The 22,374-nt window shown below is 34.0% G+C and overlaps 2 protein-coding genes across 2 annotated transcripts in view; one reads left to right on the top strand and one right to left on the bottom strand.

Moving 5' to 3' along the window:
• Window positions 1–211: 211 nt before the first annotated feature.
• Window positions 212–6,042, bottom strand: tstd3 (thiosulfate sulfurtransferase like domain containing 3). Its single transcript, NM_001200014.1, is given in 4 exon segments — window positions 212–685; window positions 3,365–3,524; window positions 3,603–3,791; window positions 5,766–6,042. Coding segments are annotated over 4 exon segments (540 nt in total). The 5' UTR covers window positions 5,890–6,042; the 3' UTR covers window positions 212–618.
• Window positions 6,043–7,950: 1,908 nt separating this feature from the next.
• The window catches only part of usp45 (ubiquitin specific peptidase 45), a 58,299-nt gene continuing 43,875 nt past the window's right edge, over window positions 7,951–22,374 (top strand). Inside the window, 5 exon segments of the mRNA NM_001423966.1 lie at window positions 7,951–8,262; window positions 10,812–10,920; window positions 11,083–11,252; window positions 12,155–12,255; window positions 13,250–13,350. Coding sequence (NP_001410895.1) covers window positions 10,818–10,920; window positions 11,083–11,252; window positions 12,155–12,255; window positions 13,250–13,350 — 475 coding nt within the window. The 5' untranslated portion in view covers window positions 7,951–8,262; window positions 10,812–10,817.

Here is a 22,374-nt window from a genome sequence, read left to right as displayed (position 1 = left end):
TAAACCACACTGAACTGAACTTTAACTCTGAAAACTAGACTAACAGTTTCAATTTTCTAGAACTTCTATGATAAGCTGTTTTGACACAATCTAAATTGTGAAAGTGCTATAGAAATAAAGATTAATTGAATTGAATAGTGGTTATAACCACAACAACAAATGCAAAATAATAATGCAAATATACTTTTTTAAACAAATGTAATACACAATATGGAAATAATGTTTTATTTTCAGAAATTAAAAAACAAACAAACAAATTTCTCCAAATAATTGTATACATTTTTATGTATGCCAACAGTGATTGAATTCTGTTTTGCCAGTTCAAAATATTTAGGTTTAAGTATTAGGCAGAAAGCCCACAGGCCTTTGAACAGAAGTCACTACTATTCCAACTCACAACGGCTTGTTATGACAAATGATATAAAGGTGCTAAATTCAAACGTAGCAGTGTATTTTTTAGGCTTGAAATGTAATCACACCGTTCTTTTTATTTCCAGTCAATTACGTTCGTTTATTGAGTTTCAGTGGCACATTTTAACTGAATGTCTTTGATGCTTTTCAGATTGTTTAAATCAATTAAACTTCTATCACAGTGTTAACATGGCTACAGTGTGGCAATTATTTTTTGGTTTGTATCAATTCACGTTCAGCCCATTCTTGCCATCCGCCTGGAAAATGTTGAACCCTATAAGAAGATAGAGAAAGAGAGTCAATTATAGAACACTAAAGCTGTAGAAACAGAACTCCGACTTACTGTCACTAATAGAAACATGTCCATTTTCTGGTTTATTTACATTGAGAACTTTTTTTATTAAACTTACAATTATTAAAAGCAACTTACATTGTCTCATATTACCATCACAGTAAAAAAATGGCAGTGATTTCAACATCATTTATGTGGGAAATGTATCTATTTATTAATCTATTGTTGATAAATAATGTTTATTCCATTACTTAAATTGTATGGCTATGACCAAGTGCCTTTTATATATTAGTAATTTTCTCTGCTTTTGGGAAAAAGTTATATAATATGAGCATTGGCTCATTATATAACTTTCTCATCACCACATGCTTATGGTTGTGTTTATAGGGGATATGATGTGTAGATGTTACTATAAAAACGAGACATTTTTTAAAATGAAAAATACTGCCAAATACAGCTTTTTTTTTTAATGTAAAGATTTCTTTCCTTTTTTTGTTACAGTGATGGTATAAATAAAATGTGCTGGGTTTCAACCTTTTTGAGGCCAGTTGCCTCTTGGTTGACTGACATCAGAATTATATTGTGCATTAAGCAGGTATGGCTGAGCTGTTTAAATGTAAATGAAGATCAAAATCATGTTTCTTCTGAACTCTTGGATTAAAATGAGTGATTCATATACTTTAAATTTCAAAGTTTGGCTGAACTGATATTATATGGTGAAACAAACAGATGTGAATATTTCATATTGAAAAACAGCAACATTAATATGACAAAATTTTGATTTGAGGGTCATTTAAATTTGTCAGTTTACCCCTACATGAACATCCTGTCACCATTTACTGCCCCTTCATATGTATGGGTTTCTTCCTGCTATTGAACACAAAAGATTTCTTGAAGAACAACCAAAACGTTGTTGGTCCCTACTAACTGCTACGTCCTTGGGAACCATCAAGTTTTGTTTATTTTCAAAACTGTAATCTGCACAAATAAAGTTTGGAAGTTAGCACATGTTATTTTAGATTAACCTATTTAAGAGGGAAAATGAAACCTTGCTGAAGTTATCTTTATATTGCAATATAATTTCAGTTTCAGTACTATTATTAACAAATATGAAAATGTTTATATGATTTATTTACAATACAGTGTGTAAAGTAATATATTTTTTGTCTTTTTTTAGTAGATATATCATATAAGAGACTTGCTTTGTTTACCAAAGAGATAACTAAAGATTATAAAAAGGTTACAAAGGTATTATTTTTTACTTCATATTTAAAGTTTTTAATTATGTTACTTTTAAAATTGTTCCACATAAATCCACAGATGTTTTTTCAAAATTCTGTGCAGATATTGCAAAAAACGTCCACAGATTCTGTCTGGCACTAGTCATAAGTAGGCCCACACAGAATTTGAACAGACAGAAATCTGCAGAAAACTCAGCCGATGTGTGTTAATATATGCATTTCAGTAATCAGTATGTGTTTCAGTAAAATGATTTAATTACAGTGCATTCGAAAAAGTATTCATAGCACTTCACGTTTTTCACATTTTTTTAATGTTACAGCCTAATTCCAAAATGGATTCAATTCATTTACTTCCTCACCATTCTACACACAATAGCCCATAATGACAATGTGAAAAAAGATTTTTTGAAATTGTAGCAAATTTATTAAAAATAAAAACCTGAAAAATTGCATGTCCATACGTATAAATAAATGAATTTAATCCATTTTGGAATAAGGCTATAACATGAAAACATAAAAAAAGGGCTATGAATACCTTCCGGATGCACTATATATGCAAATGTTTAAATGATTTATGTACAATAAGATTACTGTAATATTTTCCATGTCTCTTATTAAAGAGACTTGCTCTAGTTTTGTTTGGCAAACAATTGGTTGTAATTGGATCTATACTGTATACATTTTTATGTCATGTGTAAAGTTTTCAGCTTCTATTCTCTCAAAACTGTTCCACATAAATCCGTAGATTCTGCACAGAAATACAAAATAAGTTGTAAGATTCTGCCTGGCCCTATTCATAAGGCACAACAGATGCTGTTAATGTCACATTTAGCCGTCATTTTCTTTGACTTAGGGATTAAAATAGGGCATATGCAGAAAAGTGCAGAAGGACTTAATTTTGTAGTAAGCTGGGTCAAGCACTTCCGGTGAACATTTAGCAGTTGCAAAATCAGCATGTTTAAGGTCTGTTTTCTTTAAAAAATAATGATCTACACTGCCTGATTGATATACAATATAAAGTGGGTCTCAGATTGTACAAGAAGCACTGCATCAAATTACATTGTTCTGCATCATGTCTTTAAAATCTGAACATTTATTTTACTCCGGTGTTTTCAATGGAATTTCTGCGCTGGCCTGCAACTCCTGACAGGCTTTTCATCTCGGTTTACGCTTTAACAACTAAATGAACGCTGAAGTCTATTTAACTGATTGCATTTTAATTACATTACAACTTCGATGGTGTAAAAGGAACTATATAAAATGTTTAAAAAGTCACATTAACTGTAATCACCGGAAGTTTACTGGTATGGGAAGAAACACTTGCTTTGCATATACAATATTATGCTTTCTAAAAAGTTACTAAATTACTTTTAAACGGTGTATAAAGAGACATTGCTATGTAATAAGTTGAACTGCTCACTTGGTGTATCCTAAAGACACTGCTGCTTCCAGGGCATGTTTGCTTCTTACACCAGCAAGACAACTGAAGACTATATTTTGGGATTTCGATGGCATATCTCCTCCATATTTCTCCTTGAACTCATCAGGTGTGAGCTGGAGAGCTCCGTTTACCTGTCCTACTGCAGATGAGAGGGTACAGTATTGTCAATTATATAATATAACCTTCAGTATGCTGCTGAGAAAAAGTACTGACTCACATGGGACGTTGATTGACCCCTGTATGTTCCCATATTCCCTAAGTTCCCAGGGTTCACGGACATCAATAACAACACTGGATCCAGACACCAGCAGTTTTTTAAGCTGCTCATAGGACACATCTACTGAGGGCTGACTTGAAGAACTGAAATTTCGTAATGAAACACTATCATAACGAATGATGCTGATATCTGAAAGATAAAATGTACACACATGACCAACAGAGGCCTATCTTCCATACACTGATATTAATTACTGCTGTCTGCTAACGATAAAAATGTCACCTTTTATAAAATGTATTCAAGCTCAGCCTTTTAAAAGTGCTTTTTAAAGTCCAAACTTTTTTGAAGACTCAATTATGTGTGGGCGAAACATTACAAGCACTGTGTTTTCATGCACCTGTCAGTTTTAAGCTTTAGGCTTTTAAGTGTATTTTCTGTGTAATGACACAGAACACACACAACACACTTTCAAAGGTTTCTTTTACAGCACACTATTATTTGTGTTTTTAATTACACTACATATTTTTTGAAGGCCGTTTTCTCCAAAAATGAATAAATAAAAATTCTCCAGCACTGAGCCATAAATATCCACTTTAGCAGATCGTGCATACACCAAACTTTGAGTTTTATTCGTTCATTTATTCATTTTCAGCTTAGTCGCTTTTAGGAATGGCACGATAATCGGTTTCAAGTTATATTGCAGTTCTGGTAGAGTCAATTTTACAAAATTGTCTGTTATATCGTTCATACGGTATAGAGTTGAAGTCTGAATTATTAGCCCCCCTGAATTATTAGCCCTGTTTATTTATGTATCGTATTGGACGATCACCATGACAAGGAATTGGTACTCTGTATCGGTTGCAAAATTCCTGATTGGAGTACCCCTAATGTATCTAATGTTGGTCAAGATATTGCAGCAAATCAAACAAGAGTAACAGTGCTAAATATAATTTACATCTATAGAAATGTGTATCAGGATGTTTAAATAATAAACATAAGCACAGGCCCGTAGCCAGCCTGAAGAAAGAGGTGGTTCTTTTTTTTTTTTTTTTTTAATTGAACCTTTTAGCAGTTATTTGCCTTACTTTTGATTTAATTATGAGATTTAACTACTGCATTTTAATGACATTTCAATCACTATTTGTTAGCTGAATCAGCTAGTCAGATGGTCATCACAATCACTCTTATTGACGTACCAAATATTTCCTAAAGATTTAGAATAAAGTGTTTAAAATACTAATTAACTACATAATAAATAATTAGAAAAAAATAGCAATCTGTTAAAGTTTTAAATTAAAAACTGTAGCCTATAGTAATTTATTTGGCAAATAAACTGTCCAGCATGATACATTTTCCTCAGTCAGAAATTGGCCATTTTAACAAAAAAAATAAAAATAAATAAATTCAAAGATTTAGATTAAAAGTTACTTGTCAAATGTTTTCTTTATTCAAAAACAATACAGTGACGAAATAAGATTTCTCTTAGGTCAGAGTGTGTGTTTTCTTGCGCAGCTGGATGTTGGACTGATGAAAAATATTTGTTAGCATTGGTCAAAAGTAATTAGCTGAAATCGCACCAAAGACACAGCCAACAGAGGATTCCGCTTGGTCTTAAAGCCTTTTGGGTTATTTTTACCATTTATGAAGGCATAGCAGTGTAAATGGGACAAATTCTGGACCTTTGTCAGAGAGGTGTGGGTCTTCCGAAACCCCCTGGCTACGGGCCTGAATCATAACATATAGGATTTGTATTATTGCATGTTTATATAATGTATATTTATATTTATTCTAATTTAATCAATTGTACTCTGAGAATATTTATATTTGTAAGTTTCTGTAGAGGGATATTAATATAATTTTCCTGGTTATATAAAGTTTAATCAACAACAACAAAAACAAGAGAAAATGTATTTTGTTTCAAACTTCGTAATCATAACGAATGACAAAGATAAAACACACTTGACCAACAGAAGAAATCTTACTTTAAAAATAACGATATACAACATAACTTACACAAACTTGTGCTTTTAAAGAGTAATTTTTACTATTTAGACTTAACGAGATCACGGTTAATATGTAGCGGTAAATATGAATAGATTCACTGCAATTAACTTATTCCAAAACTCAGACACATTGTGCACACTGTAACATTTCAACACTCACTGTGTAAGTAACGTAAATGTGTCCATGAACTTCTTGTCAGTGGTCTTGTGACAGGAATCGCACTTCTGTTAGCTAAAACACGGACAACATTTCTCGTCAGCCTCGAACAAACATTTAACGCCATGCTAGTACTCGCAGTATGTAAAGCTGCTCGATAACTACGCTCCCTTTTTCTTGTTATGTATATAAATATTGGCGAAATCGCAATGGGACTGATTGCCAGTTGCGTAGCAGGATTGCGGCTACCTACACTGCTCTTCTACGCATGCGTACAACCAAAACTACGTAATACCAGTGACGTATATCGGGGGTCTGAGAGCATAAAAAAAGGCTAAAAGTTTTTCAGATGCCTCTTCTTTTTTATTGATTTTTAACAGAGGAGTACAGAGTTATACATAAAACAATTTACAAAAGAATTAACAACAAAAATTATTCATGTACATTAAGTATTTTTTTCAGCAGTTAAGATGTCTTAAGAGCTTTAGGATTAAGTTGGAATCATTAAAGTTTTTTAGATAAATGAAAAATAGTTTACAAATTGGTGCAGTCAGCATACATTTTGTTTTGTGGATGTGGAATTTTTGTTATGTTTTTTTTCTTTTCTATTAATTCAGAGATGCAATCCATAAATAAAAGCATTTTATCAGTTATCTTGATAATTTTATAGTACCAAATGCCACTACCTGCCCAAGTTTGATCATTTGATGGACTTTATGCTAAAATGTGAAACACATCTATATGGTTTCTTTAATTTATGATGATTAATAAATGGTTCTAAAATATGATTTGTGACTTTTTGTATTAGGTTAATTGTTGTTATTTTACTTTATTATTTATTTACACATTTATTTACTTATATATTGAAGTCAAAATTAAAACGATTAAATATATTGTTATTTTGTTATCTTAATAAAATATTTTGATTGTTTAGTCTTATTATTTATTTTATTTAATAATTTTATATTGTGAAATTATTGCATTCTCTTTTTTCTTTTATTGTTTACTTCTGGAAAATGTGTTTGATATTTATATTGCTTATGTAAAATACTACTACTACTATTACTACTACTACTACAAATAATAATAACAATAATAATAATGTGTGTGTTTAAAGTGATAAAATCAATGAATGTTTAATGCAAGTTTTTTATTCATTAAAATATTTATATTAACTTACTGTTTTAAATAGTTGCATTTTTAACCCTTTTTCTATTTATATTGATTAGTTTAATTATATTTATATTGATTAAGTAATAATAATAATGTGTTTAACTTGATAAAATCAATAATTATTTAATGCAAGTCTCATTCATTCATTCATTCATTCATTCATTCATTCATTTTCTTTTCTTTTCTGTTTTATGCAGAGGATGCCCTTCCAGCCGCAACCCATCTCTGGGAAACATTCACACACACTCATTCACACACATACACTATGGACAATTCAGCTTACCCAATTCACCTGTACCACATGTGTTTGGACTTGTGGGGTAAACCGGAGCACCCGGAGGAAACCCACGCAAACATGGGAGAACAGTTAATGCCAGTTTATTTTATTTTATTTTATTTATTAAAATATTTTAATTAATTTTACTATTTTCAAAATTGCATTTGTTTTTTTCAACTTTCAACTGAATTAAAAAAAATGTGTTTAATAATATTTATGTTGATTAAGTAGTAATAGTAGAAGTAATAATAATAATAATAATAATAATAATAATAATAATAATAATAATGCGTGTTTAACGAGATCAAATCGATAATTATTTAATGCAAGTCTTTATTTTATTTATTAAATTATTTAAATTATTTTTTTTTTCAGTTTTAAATATTTTTTTTCCACTTATTTTTTTTTTACCTTTTATTTCTATTAATATTTGTTGTATGTATTTTAGGTATTAGAAAAAATGCATTTTTGTACTTAAGATTTTATGCAAGGGATTATTGTCGTATTTATTGATTGTAAAAAAATATTAAACCAAATATACATTATAAACAGCAAAAACAGGAATTAAACTATAGGTTTGTCCTTGGAAGCATTTGATTAGTAAAAAATAGAAACGTTTCTTCCCTTCCATTTTAATGCTTTTATCAATACAGTATAGCCCTCACTCAGCTAAACAGTAGATATACCAAAGAGCATAGATTCTCAGCTCTTTGGATTTACAAACGATTTTTGACTATACAAGCATCCGTAGCGCGTCAAGCGGATGAGACCACGTGACACATCTGATACTTGTGCTTTCTGTTCTTCCCTAAATGCCAGTAAATACGCCGAATAACTCTCTTAATCAAAACCGTAACTGCATCTCGGGATTTTTCGATTAATGAATGTCGAAGTGTTAGACGCGAACGCCAAACCCCCGACAGGAATTCCTCCGTGTTTGTTCTAAAGTTGTGAGCATATGTAAGTTGTCAGGCTCGCTCTTCTTCCACCTGGACACTTGACAACTGACGTTCACTTGGTTGCGAGCCTGGAGAGGAGAACATAAACAGGGTGAGTCGGGTTCATATATGTACCCTTCTGACTTTTATGGCAGCTCTTTTAAAACAACCTTGTGTTCTTAACACTTGTGACCTGATGCTGCTGGGTAAGCAAAGGCCTGAGAGCAGCAGCCGGTTCCTGCTGTCAGTACTTGTATCACTTTACCTGGGTTAGTCTCAGGTGTCGCGCTCTCCTTTGCTTTGATAGAGAGCTTGTTTCAATAAATGATTCTCTTATGTGCTTATATTATCCCAACTTACTGATTCAGCATTTTCAGCTAACGACCATACTGCTGACAAGGTACTTCCTTACCTCCAAACTCTATTCAGATTCTGCTGTCATGGTGGTAAACATTTGTGATGTTCAGTTAAAATGTTACGAGTCGAAAAATCTGAATGAATATAGCCTAAATTATATATGTTTTATTAGCTTTTCCTCACACTGGATTGTTTTAATGTATTTATTTGATTGTATTGATATGCTTTAGGCTGTTGTTGTATATTACTTGATGTTTTTGTCTTTATATTGCATTTTCTTGAAGACTAGTTACACTGAATTTATTTGAATATTATTCTTTGTCTATGACATTTTATTAAACAGTTTAAAAGTTTTTTTGGTTAGTCTTTTAGCATCATTGAATTGGTTTAATATTATTTTTATAATGTGTCTAATCAATTTTAGCTATTGATTTAATGTTTGTGTGTGTTTTAGTATATATATATATATATATATATATATATATATATATATATATATATATATATATATATATATATATATATAATTTTTTTTATAATAAAAAAATTGGTTGCATAAATTTGTTTATTTTATTATTTAACATTTTTAACTGTTTTTGTTTTTTACCCAGACATTTAAAAAGAATATATTTTAGAGCAGTAATCACAATACCGTGCCATCATGATAATTTATCCAAGGTTATCATACCGTCAGAATCTTATACCTTCCCATGACTACTGAGATCAGTCCATTTTTAAAAATATATATAAAATGACTTTTTTCTGCTCTGATCCTTCAGAAATTATTAGAAATTGTTCTATTGTGATCAATTATTTTTGGTAATCAATAATAATGATTCTTACGAATAGTGCTAAAAACGTTTTCTGCTTTATAGTATTGTGGAAACTGATACTGTTTACTTTATAGAATTCTTTGATGAAAAGAAAGTTCAAAGTAACAGCATTTATTTTGTAGTTTTTGAAAAACAATTGAATATGTCTTTGATTAATAAAGTAAATAAAATGTAACAGTTATCAACACTATCAACAACAGCAATAATAATCACAAAAATGCTTCTTGTTGAGGAGATATTTATGCTATAATGTTTTCAGCTTCATGTGACATTAATGACTAGAGCAATAATGCTGAACACTTTTATTCAAAGAAATTAAAATATATTATACATTTTAAGCTTCATTCAATAGAATTTAAGTGAATTTTATATATGAGGTAGTTTCGAGACAATCATGTGCTTATGATTACTTGTCTAGTCCCGCATTATTCAATTTATGATTCACCAATTATGATTCACGATTCTTAAATTCCATGTAACAGCCATGTTCGTTTTGAAGAATCCCCCCTTCCACCCCATACTCTTCCTCTTTTCCAAGATTGGTGGCACAGTGACCCCTTTGCACTGTTGCCTCACAGCAGCAAGGTCACTGGTTCTAGTCCTTACCAAGCCAGCCAACATTTCTATGTGGAGTTTACATGTTCTCCCTGTGCTCACATGGGTTTCCCCTGGGTTTCCTGGTTTCCTCCTACCGTCCAAAAACATGCAACTTAAGTTAATTGACTAATCCAAATCATCTCCTAGTAAGTAGTTATCTCTTAAGAGCAATCACTATCTGTTCATTAGCTACTACAGCGGGGGAGTTCTCAAGATCTACCTGAGCTCAAACTCCCCTCTCGCCCTGCAAATTCGAGGGAGCCCCAGACTCGTGGATCTTATTAGCTCAGGGCTCTTTCCCGGGACAGCATGCCAAACAAGCTTTATAATCAATTATCTGCTAAGTGTGAACTCTTAAACTTTATTTTAATTATTGACATGGCATTTAATAAAAAGATACAATCACTTAATTTAATAAGAAAAAGGTTATTTTATAATGCAATGTATCATTTCACAAGTTTTCAAGTTTACTGTATTTGATTAGATAAGTGCATTCATTATGAGCAGAATAAGCTTATTTTTAAATCATTAAACAAAACTATACTGATCATAATCTTTTGACCATGTATGTAGATAGATAGATAGATAGATAGATAGATGGATAGATGATTGATTTTTATTTTTTAGCCATTTATTTGCCTTGTATTATTTGTAATATTTGTATTTTACTATTTTTTTCAGCAGCTTTTAGCCTTTTAGTTACAATGGGATTGTTTACCATAATTATAGTCAAATTAAAAGTAATTTTGTTTGCTGAGACACTTCTGAGAGGCTTGTCTTTCAGCCATATGTGTTATGTAGTAATGTACTTTGTCTTCAGTAATTCTAACACCGCCGTGTGCTGTCAGTTTTATTGCATGATTTTGTTTTCTAGATACCAATGCGGTTGAAAGACCCCTTCTCTTTAAAAACCGCAGACATGACCAAGCGGTCTAACAAGCCAAAAAAACCTCGCGATGAAGACTCATCTGACGAGGTTGGCGGTAAGTGTAGGTTTTAATCCTACTGCATTGTTTTAGTGAAAAATTATGTCTATTGCTAAATCACAGAAAAGCATTTATCACACATGAAGGATCCATCATCCCTTTGGAATTGTGCACTGCTGTAAGTCCCACAGTGAAGATGTGTGGTGTTGTGTGATGCAGGTCTGACGTGCCAGCATGTGAGCAGAGCTGTGGACCTGAGCTCAGTAAAGAAGGCAGTGACGGGCAGCCTGTGGTCTGTGTGCTCTGACTGCCTTAAAGAGAGGAACGTGCTGGAGGGAGAAACGGCAGGAGCACATGACATCCTTGTGTGCCTCAAGTGTGGCTTCCAGGTCAGATCAAGCACCTTGATTTGTTGGGAAGAATTTTAGGTTCTTTATCATATATCGACCTCAAAGTCATATCTAATGTTTTTTAATGAATAATTTATTATTTAGTTAATTTAATCATCTCTTGTTGAATCATAAAGATATTACTATGTAATATGTTTTTTATCTGTATTGAACTTGCCATGAAATGCTCTTAAGTTGCTTATGTGAAATTAAATAAATACAAACAAACAAATCCTGGTCAGATATTCAGTGCTACAGTGTGTGGAGCTCGACAATATTGACATTATCTTTTTACAATTTCAGTTTTATTTCTGTATTACATTTTTACTGTCTTTAACATTTCTGCAAAATTTTATATATAAAAAGTATTATTTATTATTCATATTTATTATTTGTTTATAATAATAATATATTATTTTAAGTGTACAATCAACAGCATTAAATTTACAGCATGTTGCATAAACTTAAACTGAAGTTATCATTGTTTAAATTTAGAGATGAAAAAAGTTTGCAATTTGCGCATTTTTAAATGTAAATATTCTAAATTAATTTTAACAATTGTTACTTTTAATCTTGAGTGATGCGGTGTTACATAAACCTTCATAGATCATTATAGGGGCCTAATTTATAGGAACCATTGCTTCTTTTATAAATAAACATAAAATTTACTAACAACTGATGTGCAGAAACTTTCTTAAGTTAGTTTCAGTCTTCTATCCTTTTCCTTTCATTCATAATATTTGATATGTTTTATAATGTATCGTTAAAGCTGCGACAGCACACTTGGCAGTTGACCTTGATTTGACACTTGGTTTTACAGAACCAAGAATAAAATCTTTCCAAAAAATATCATAAATATTGGTGAAGTATGGTAATTTTGCTACTGGCTCTCTGTCTTTCAGGGCTGCAACCAAGCAGAAGTTCAGCATTCCACAAAACACCAGCAAGCTCATCACTCAGACTCTCACTGTATCACCATCAGCCTTACTACATGGAAGGCCTGGTAGGAAACATCAGCTTCATGATGCTGTTTTTCATGACTGTTTATTGTTTTTCCTTATGCATTTTTGGAAAACTCTCATATTTTATGTAAATTGTATTCTTATAAAATGTGTCATGGTTTCCGGGAAGATGTTAAAGAGAAAATTCTGTCATCATTTACTCACCCTTCAATCCAGCATTCATGAAAAGAATTATACCACTTAAAATTATATTTCATACTAAAAAATAAAAATCTACACACCCTCAAGTGGCTCCAAACCTGTTTGTGTTTGTTTCTTCTGTTGAACTCAATAAAGATAATTTAAAAAAAATGTTGGAAACGGGTAGCCATTGACTTCTATGTTATATGTTTTTTCTACTATGGAAGGCATTGGTTACCCATTTCTAAAATTCTTTAAGATGCTTACTTTTGACGGTGTGTAATTTTTAAATTTCTTGTGAAATAATATTTTAAGTGGTATAATTATTTTATGAATGCTGGATGATTTCTGGAGGATTGCATTTTTTGTTTTTTTAAATGTGCATATGTGTAGATATTTAGATATTTTGAACTATAATATTATTTCTCAGTACAGCTGTTTTCGCTTTATTTTAAATAAAATAAATGCACCTTTGGTAAGCAATGACACACACTTTTCAAAAATGTACATGCAACATATACTCCTTTGTATTGGACATAAAAGCCATAATAGAGGGCAGCAGTTGAGTTCTAGACTTAAATAATCCATTCTCCACAGGGAAATTGATTTTTAACAATACCTGACAAGTCCTTACAGATAGACCTGTTGTGAGGTCCGAAGATGTTAATCGATTTAATATGCTTTCGCTGACCTATTGATCTCTTTGCAATAATCCACTTTATTTTGAATTCATGCAGAAAAATGATTTTAAGCATTATTCTGTAAAGAAAATACCTCTAGGTTAGAGAGTCAGAGACAAATTGCACTACGAATTGTGTTTTACCATTAGATGATGCTTTTGTTCTTGTTTAACAGGTGCTTTGAATGTAAGGAAGAGCTGTCCACTCACTGCAATAAGAAAGCATTGGCTCAGACTCTGGACTTTCTGCAAAAGCAGTCAGCAAAAGCCACCTCAGGTAATTAATCCACAGAAAAACAAGGAGAACAATGTTAAACTTTGTTCAATTTTAGGAACATGACACATTTTTCTGCTGTTAGTAGTGAAGGTTGTTGAACTTTTGTGAATGTACGTTATTATAGCGGCTTGCTTTTTTATTTAATGGATTAAAAACAGAACATTTTCTCTTTTTCCTGTGCTATGGTGCGTTCAAAGATGAGCTGTTTCTTTCAGATGGCTCTTTTAAAAAGCTCTTCATTGTTTCTCTGTGCAAACAGCAATGCCATGTTAGCACATCTGTCGTCACTGACCTTTGTCCTCAGATCACTAGGTTTTAGCTTTCCAGATACAATTAGGAGAGGACTTATGTCATTGCAGTCTTTAGTTAACCTGAATGCATTGTGATATTGCAAAGACTTCAATTTATTTCTTGTATTTACATGAATTGATTTTAAAAAAAGAACAATAAAAAAAAATGTTCCTTCATACTTGAAATGGTTGACCTTGAGTAAATGACATCCAGGGTTATTTTGACTTGTGTTTCACACAACGTCTGGTTAATTAAATTGTCCTGTGTATTTATAATCTGTTGTTTTGCATTGTAGTTATTGAAAGCCTGGGTTACCTTTCTAATATGCATACCTTTACCATCGACAACCATTATTGTAATGAATTAAAATAGCAAATTGTCCTGTGCTTTTGCATTAGTCAGGTAAATATGATGGAAAAAAATATTTCAAATAGAAACTAAATGAATTTGTTGATAAATTTAGCCTTGAGGGTACTGATTATTATAAGCAGTTTTGGCAGAATGTCACTGTACTGTTTTAAAATTTAACCAAAAATTTTACACTGAGCACCCCACGGTGAAGCCCTTGTTTTAGAATTGATTTGTATCCTATAAGTGATATGTTAATTTTAGTTTTAACTGTAGCTTTCTGGTATGTTACTCAACTGTATCTGACTGACAGCATTGTGCCATGCAGCAGCTCCGTGGCTCCACCTAGAGCTCCAGCAATGGTGCTGCTTTGGATTCACTCTCTGCTATGTTCCTGTTTATTAATCTGTTCAAACCCAACAAGTAGGAATTCATGAACCATCGCCCTTATACACTTGAGCAGGAGACTTAATTTCAGCTTGCTCAGGGCAGTTCGCACAGCGTGTCTGAGGGGTCTTTAAAAGTCTTAAAATATCTTTAATTCACTGAAATTTTGTGTTATAGGTCTTAAATCATTTTAAACAGGTCTTAATTTCTCTCTGTCCAAGTAAAGCTTGTTTTTTTATTGCAAAGACATACAATTTACAACAGCTGTTAGACAATCTTACAGCAGATTTTTAAAACTAAAGCACACATCCCTTTACATGATCTTCCATTAATGCAAAAACATTTACAGAAGTATCCGGGCCTAGTCTGAAATTCAATTTATAATGGTCTTAAAGGGGTCTTAAAAAGTCTTACATTTGATTTGAAGAATCTGCAGAAATCCCATCAGATGGAACTGCCCTTTTAAGAGTACATAACTTCAAGGAATGCATAGTGTTATATTAAAATCTGATTTAACCAAAATACATTTCTGCTACGATAGGTTATTTAATGTAGGAAGAGAAGACATCTCTTCATTATTTCCATACTAGTCTAGATGTTTGTAGATCTGTATCAGATCTATACAGCAGACTGCTGCGTGAAAATGTCAAGAACACATGTGGATCAAACGTCACTCCAAAAACAATGTTAGAAAAGAAGGGGATTTTTATTTAATTTTTCTGCGGGATTTTCATGACTGTTCTTAATTAAACAGAAGTTTGGGTAAGCTTAATTTTTTTTTGGATGGACACATTGAATTGATCTACGTGACAGGAGAGATGTGTACATTTTGCTTTCTATTTCAAATAAATATTTAGCTTTTAAACTTGATGTTTATTGAAGAATACTGAAAAAAGTGTCTTAAAAGCTGGCTTGTGTTCTCTGGTATGTAAGCTTCAACACCTTCATCATTTGACTTTGTTCTCATTTCTTTTTTATATATAAAAAATTTCATTTAATCTTTTCAGTGATCAGCAAAAGCTAGTATATACAATTTCACATAGCAGTGAAATATGCTACCATTTTGTCCTTGCATATTGCTTAGTAGTCATTGAATCTGTTTCCGTCCTGTCCATGCCCTTGTGCTCTGGTATATCAAAGTTAAGCTCAGCCTAACTGGTCTCCTGCCACTCCAGGGGCAGCCAGGCTCTTGCTGGAGAAGCTGCGCTCCAATTCCGTTACTGCCGCATGGTTGCGCTCATTAATGGCATTAGGCGCTTGAGTGCTGCTCCCCGGTCGGATTCCCTGAAGAACGGCTGCAGCTGTGTGGAGATGGGATCCTGAGCTCTGCTCCTCCCCCTGCCTGCCACATCTCCCATGATTCCTGTTCTCTCACTTGGAGCCTGTGAGGAGGAGGTCGCTTTTCTCTTCAGGAGGAAAGTTTGTTTAGGGTATAGATCATCCTTGGCTGTTGAAAGGCAGTGAATGTTGTGAGAAACTTTTCAATCACAAAATAGTTCCTGTCACATTTTCTCCATTGATGTGAACTCAGAGCTTTGGTCTGTTTTCAGCCAAGCTAACTGCAGTTTTCAGGAATCTTCTTAGTGACCTCACCTTCAGAGTTAGAGACACTAGTTTGAATCTTGCTTAGAGCTACACACTGCTTTTGTTTTGCAGGACTTACTTTTGTTTGTGTCTGCCTTCCCTGCTGGAGGTACAGAGTTAAAATATGCTTGGAGATGGATTTGGACCTCAACAGACAAATTAATGATTGATGTAAAGTCTTCACGCTCCCTAAGAGCGTGCCCACCTTCTTTACAGGAGATGCTGATTTGTATTCTGCTCATAGTGGTTTAAGAACAACTAGTAACAGAAGACAGCAAGTACAACCTTTTCAGGTAAACCTCACTTACAGTATGTGACCTAAGAAGGCTTACTAGTGCCTGATGTGAGGGGCTGCAGTCTTAGACATCCCTGTGATTGTTCCCATTTCCTGCAGATGCCAGTTTGATTCCCACTCAGAGTGGTGCAAGTAAAACCAGAGGCGTTACATTGGTGCCATGAGCTGAATGGGAGTGAAGTTTAGAAGGATAAGTGTTACGGAGGTCAGCTAGAAAGAGCTGTGAAAGGAGGTTTAGTGGAGTGTGTGTAACGATGGCACACTCCAGGCACAGTAATGACTGAGGGGCTGCAGTCTATTATGTCCATGTGATTAGGCCCATGGTTTGAACCAGGTTACTTTGGTGCTGTGATCTGGATGGCAGTTTAGAAGGGTGAGGTGAAACAAAAGGGTTCAATTCGATATCACAATACATTGATGATGAACTGCATTCAGACATTTTTGTCATTCAAAAATGGCCTCCCCTTAGTATTCTGCCACAACAAATGACTTGTTAACCAGTTATGGTATGTTACTAAACAAGCGTGAATTGTCCACTTCTGGGTAGAGATGCACCATAGAAATGATTAATTTTAACTCCCCAAAATCTCTTTCCAATCATGCCTGCTCATCTCTATCCAAAACTTGAGAAGTGAAAAAAGAGAAGAATACCCTAGTCCCTAGTGATTTTTTTTCTCTCTCTCTTCTGGTGTGGACCAGACAGCAGCTGGTGGTGTTGGGCCAAAGTTGGGGCACCTCCTGCCCACATCCTTCTTACCCAGCTCTTTAAATTACCTGTTGCCATTCTTCCATGCTCATTGTTCCAGGCAGGCCAACTAAATGAGAGAGAAACAGACAGCCATTGTGGCTGTGAAATGGACTGGCGCTGGCATAGAGGAGCTGGTGAAATTGCATTTCTGCAATATTTGAAGGCCAGGGTTTTTTTAGACCGAGCCTGTTGTTGTGTTCGCTTTTTCTCATAGACTCGTGGCACAAAAGAGCCCCAGCAAGAATTTTCCAGAATCCATAATAGTTTTCCACAACAACAGCAGGGAGAAGAAAGAAAATCTATTAACTGCGCTCTCTCACCAAAAAGGCCTTCAGCTCAAGTACCACAGTCTTGGTAGAAAGAGACTTGACCTCAGAGAGCCAGGCTTGTGCTTGAAACACAGCTGGGGAGGCTTTGTTTGAGGAAATTAAAATGTTTTTGCTTCAATAGGCATCACAAGCTGGCACATGCAGCTATAGAATCTTTATTTTCTGTTATTGATTTTCAATCTCATTTCATATTTTATGAGTGAGAGTTCTTGTATTGCTTATTTACTGTATTTTTTTTAACTGACTGTAAACAGTTTGAATGATAAACCTGAGTAACTTGATCATTTTCAAATGTTTTCTCTTGACTTGTCCATCTCAAACCGATAATTTAGTTTTCACACTGAAGTCATATTTTACTGTAAAATTAACCCTTTTTCAGTGTAATTTGCCTTCTAGATGACTTTTTAATAATATCAGTCTGCTGTTTTTTTTTTTTCATTGGAATCCATTATCATATATTTGATACACTGTTTTATGGTTTGTAAACAATGTTTCACATTTAATCAGCTGACGTTGAGGGTTTTACAGCCCAGTCCTGTTGATTACTGAGGATGGTTAGCCTCGGGTAGGAGAATGCTTGTCTATTTAGGTCATCCCAGGGCCAACATGAACGGCATATTTATGTGTGTGTGCGCATGTGTGTGTGCGTGTGTGTGTGTGTGTGTGTGCATGATAGAATCAAGACGTTATATACCCTTGGCCTCAGATGGCAATGAAGCACGGTTTTCATGCCCCATGGCCACAACAAATTAACAAATTAATAAGACATTTGGTGTTGCTCGGCCTTCCTCATGACTGCTTGCTGTCTTCAGCCTGAGGAGAGCTGTCCTTCACTTTGTGAGGGAAAAAAGGAAGATTTTGAATAGTCTACATGTTCAGTACATACACTTCTATGAATCTGATCTTGACTCTACTCAGAATGTTGTAATGCCACAAACACTTGCTTTGGAGCACTTGTTTCTGTACTTCTCTTTAAGCACCAAGTAGAGGTAGTTTGACTTTTTGTAAACAAAATAATTACTTCTTTCAGCATGACCTTGTTAAGGACTAAGTGTAAATAGTTTATGCAAAATGAAAATGTTAACTTTACCTATATATTTTTTTTATGTTTTATAGAGTTGTCATGCTTAAAATCTCCAGTGACATTATTTTGCATAGGTTTATTTTTTATTTTATTTAGACAGTAAAATAGAAAGGTTATAATTTGGTCAAAAAATTCTATTTAAAAAAATTACTTTAAACATTTCTATTTGTCTGTGTGGAGTTTGCATGTTTTCCCCGTGTTTGCGTGGGTTTCCTCAGGGTACTCCAGTAACCCACAGTCCAAAGACATGTGGTATCAGTCAATTGAATAAAATATAGGGTTGCACGATATTGGCAAAAATTGGCAAATGTATTGTGAATTTTTTATTTTGCAAAATATATTGCGATATGAATACCGTTTTAGATTATGACTTAATATCTCTATTTGGAGAGAATTTTTAATGTTAGAACAATTGGGATTATTCTACAGTGCGTGCGCATCTCCATAAAATCTAATAATCAATCTATAAAAATGTTGGGGTCCCCTAACACATTTGATGCAGTGCATTTCTCTATTTGCATGTGTTGTGACTATTTTCACGCACATGTTTAGTCAGAGATTGATGAATTATTGTTTACTATTTGCATCTCCATAAAATCTAATAAACAATCTATAAAGTTTTTGGGGTCCCGGACACATTTTCGTTGCGGTCTGTGCTATTTGCAGTGCATTTCTGTTAGGGCTGGGCGATTTGGTCTCACTGTTCACTGACAGGTTTTGTACAATAAATATGCTTGCATATTACAAATGAGACATTTTTGAATGAAGGGTTCATTCCTTGATTTTAAACTAATTGAAGGAAAGAAAAACTATCTACTAATTTACTTATTGAACATCAATGTTGAACAAATGCAATTTAAACACACATTGCCTTAAACCAACAGTCACACTTTTGGAAACAAAATTAATTATTTTCAGTGTTTTCAAAAGTAAAAAATAAGCAGCATTTTTTCTAAATCAAATCATTTTTATATATCCTCTAAATACTATTTTAAACAGTGCATTTCTTGAATCGTCTGTAAACAAATATTTTAATGTAAATAAAAATTTTATTGCAATCGAAAATATGCCTTCTCAAGGCTTCTCTGGTGCAGCTTTTTTAATCATTGTCAATACAGTTCAAATGTACGCCGTTTGGTTACATTTTTCAAGAAGTGCGCGGGTATGCGACCATGCGAAGGCTGCACTGTACCATAACCATGCGCTCGACGCAGAAGTATAAATCAACCTCAGCAGAGCGAGGTCATATGACCCCACACGTGGTAGGCCTATTAATTAAAAAAAATTCCCCTTCAAAAATTGTATCAATTACAGGTTCAAAATGTCGATTTCGATTACTTTTACGATTAATCGCACAGCCCTAATAATTTCTGTATTTGCATGTGTTTTTCATTCATAACAATCTATAAATAAAATCAAGAAAAAGATGCAATTGAAATAAAGTGTTTTATCATTTCCAGAGTCTAACAGCATTCAAGTACAGTAACTGAATGATAAAAATAATTCAATAGAATTTAAATTAGTTAAGGTCACATATGGTACAATTTCTAATGCCTGAATGCTTTTAAATTTATTATACAATCACAGGCATAAAAACCACATGTAAATAATAAATTATAATACAATCTCAACATTTGCATGTCCTGAGATGTGACTATTGCGAATGATTGTATGTATATGCAATATACTATTGCGGATGATTAATATCGATGCTGAAATGATATATTGTGCAGCCCTGCTGTAGTGAATGTGAGAGTGTATGAGTGTTTCCCAGTACTGGGTTGCAGCTGAAAGGGCATCTGCTGTGTAAAACATGCTGGATAAGTTGGCGGTTCATTTCGCTGTGGTTGACGAATTCACCTGGCGAATAAAGGGACTTAGCAGAAGGAAAATAAGTGAATTAATATTTATTTTTGCAAGAAATGTTATCAGACCTTTATAGAGTAAACCAAATATTAAAAATTGACTTAAACCTATATCAAATAAAACCAAAAACTGAGCATCTGAGAACTTTCAAGCGTTTTTTCAAATTTGTTCCATAGCTCTCTATATAAAATGATTTAAATGAAATTGGTCACTGCTTTCATTGTTTAGAAAAAACAGCTTAGACATTTTGCTAATTATCTTTTTGTTTCACAGAAAGTCCATCATAAGGGCCTAAAATGACATGTGGCCAATGAAATCACAACTTTTGTTTTGCTCTGCAGATCTTACTTTAGCATAGTTATCAGAAAAGCACTTCTTGTTTTGGCACTTGTGTTTTGGAGAGAGCTGGGAGGGGAGGAGAGCAGTGGATCGCTGATCGTTTAGGCTGCCCCGGGGACATGCTCCACAGTGTCACTCCTGCCCATATTCGGTGGCTGAGCAAGGAGAGCCAGGTGGTGGTGGCGACTGCAGGACAGTCAAGCGTGGCCGTGGTGCATGCTGACATTTGCCTTTGCTAACTGCTGCAGGGAGAGGAAAAATCTGTTTTTCCATATGCTTGTTCAGGGCACTGTCCTCCCCCCAGTCCCCTCCATGTATCTCCTTCGCTGCCACGCTGCCAGATGGCACTCTGAACATTGTTTACCTTGATCAGTTGGCCCAGATGAGATGCAACTTCATAGGCATTCCCACATCGCACTGTTTGTTCTCCTGGTCCGTCCAAAAAAATGGGACCAAGTATATGCAAAACGTACCTTTTTTTTGTTGCCACGTTTGCATTGTATGAGCTCTGTGTCCCTGTTGTCGCACTTGTATGCACAGTAGCGTTCGTGGACATATGGGCTCGCTCCCAAATGGCTGTGTGGACACAGACAAACTTCCAGATGTTTCTGTGTAGCGCTCCAGATGCTTTTGGCCCCACTTAGGAATTGCAGCACTTCAGTCTATTGTTTTGATGGCTGATTAACCTCTGTGAGAAAATCATGGGGCCACAGAAGCTGCCCACTTCAGATTGTAATGGGTTTTCCCTGAACAGGGCTTAACAGTGGGCTAGTTTGTGCAATAAGTATGTTTGGATCTGCATAACATTTGAGAGAGCTCTGGAGAGCATTGTTGCACCAAGGAAAAGCAATTTACTTCCTGAATCAGAGCATGTGTATTGACCTTGGGCTTTCCTTCAGATGCTGTGGCAGTATGGATTCTGAATAGGAAAAGATGAACCTATGGACATGACAACATCAGTTTGACCTGAAGGAAATTACTTTTCCACCCTCTCCCTCATACATTGGCTGAGTTTTTAATGTTTAATTGATTATAATATAGGCTTATGTATTGTGGTAGTATTTGGCTGCTGTAGTATTGTAATAACTAATATATATAAGCCACCAGCGCGTCGTAGGTTACTACTAATTTTAGTGTTTTAGATTGCACGTCTAATGGTTTTAGACATGCACATCTAGAATGGTTTTGTATTTGACTACTTTTGGGTTATATTTAAATTTTTTTTTGCTAACCTTTTTTATTTTACAAATATTCTATTTTGAAAGACAGCTTCTTTTTAAAGTGCAGTTAATAGACAGTTAATGCTTCAAAATACTAACATTAACCTTTCTATGAGTAAATAAACTAAATTAAATCTTGTGATTCTAAATGTACTTTAAAAAGGCTTATTTGATGAAAATCAACTTTTGTAAGCTGATTGGACAGAACTATGTGTAGGTATGGTGTGTCCACAGTCATATTGGAGTGATAAACAATGATTCTCTTTTTAAATTTCCTGATGTTAAAGGAAGCAAATCCATCCATGCGTAGCTCTACCACCGCAACGTGACGTAGGATTTAGGTTTGTGGACTTAAATCAGGTTTATTTTGTATATTAACATAATGGATATCCATACACCAGTGTATATTGATGTATACTGTATCTTGTCACATTTGCCATGCAAAATCAGTGCAAAGTCAAATGCTTCTTGTGTGTGTGTGTGTGTGTGTGTGTGTGTGTGTGTGTGTGTGTGTGTGCGTGCGTGCGTGCGTG

The sequence above is a fragment of the Danio rerio genome, chromosome 16 (assembly GCF_052040795.2).
Source record: "Danio rerio strain M-AB ecotype USA chromosome 16, GRCz13ab, whole genome shotgun sequence".
NCBI lineage: Eukaryota > Metazoa > Chordata > Actinopteri > Cypriniformes > Danionidae > Danio > Danio rerio.
This window is presented reverse-complemented; position numbering and strand designations above follow the sequence as displayed.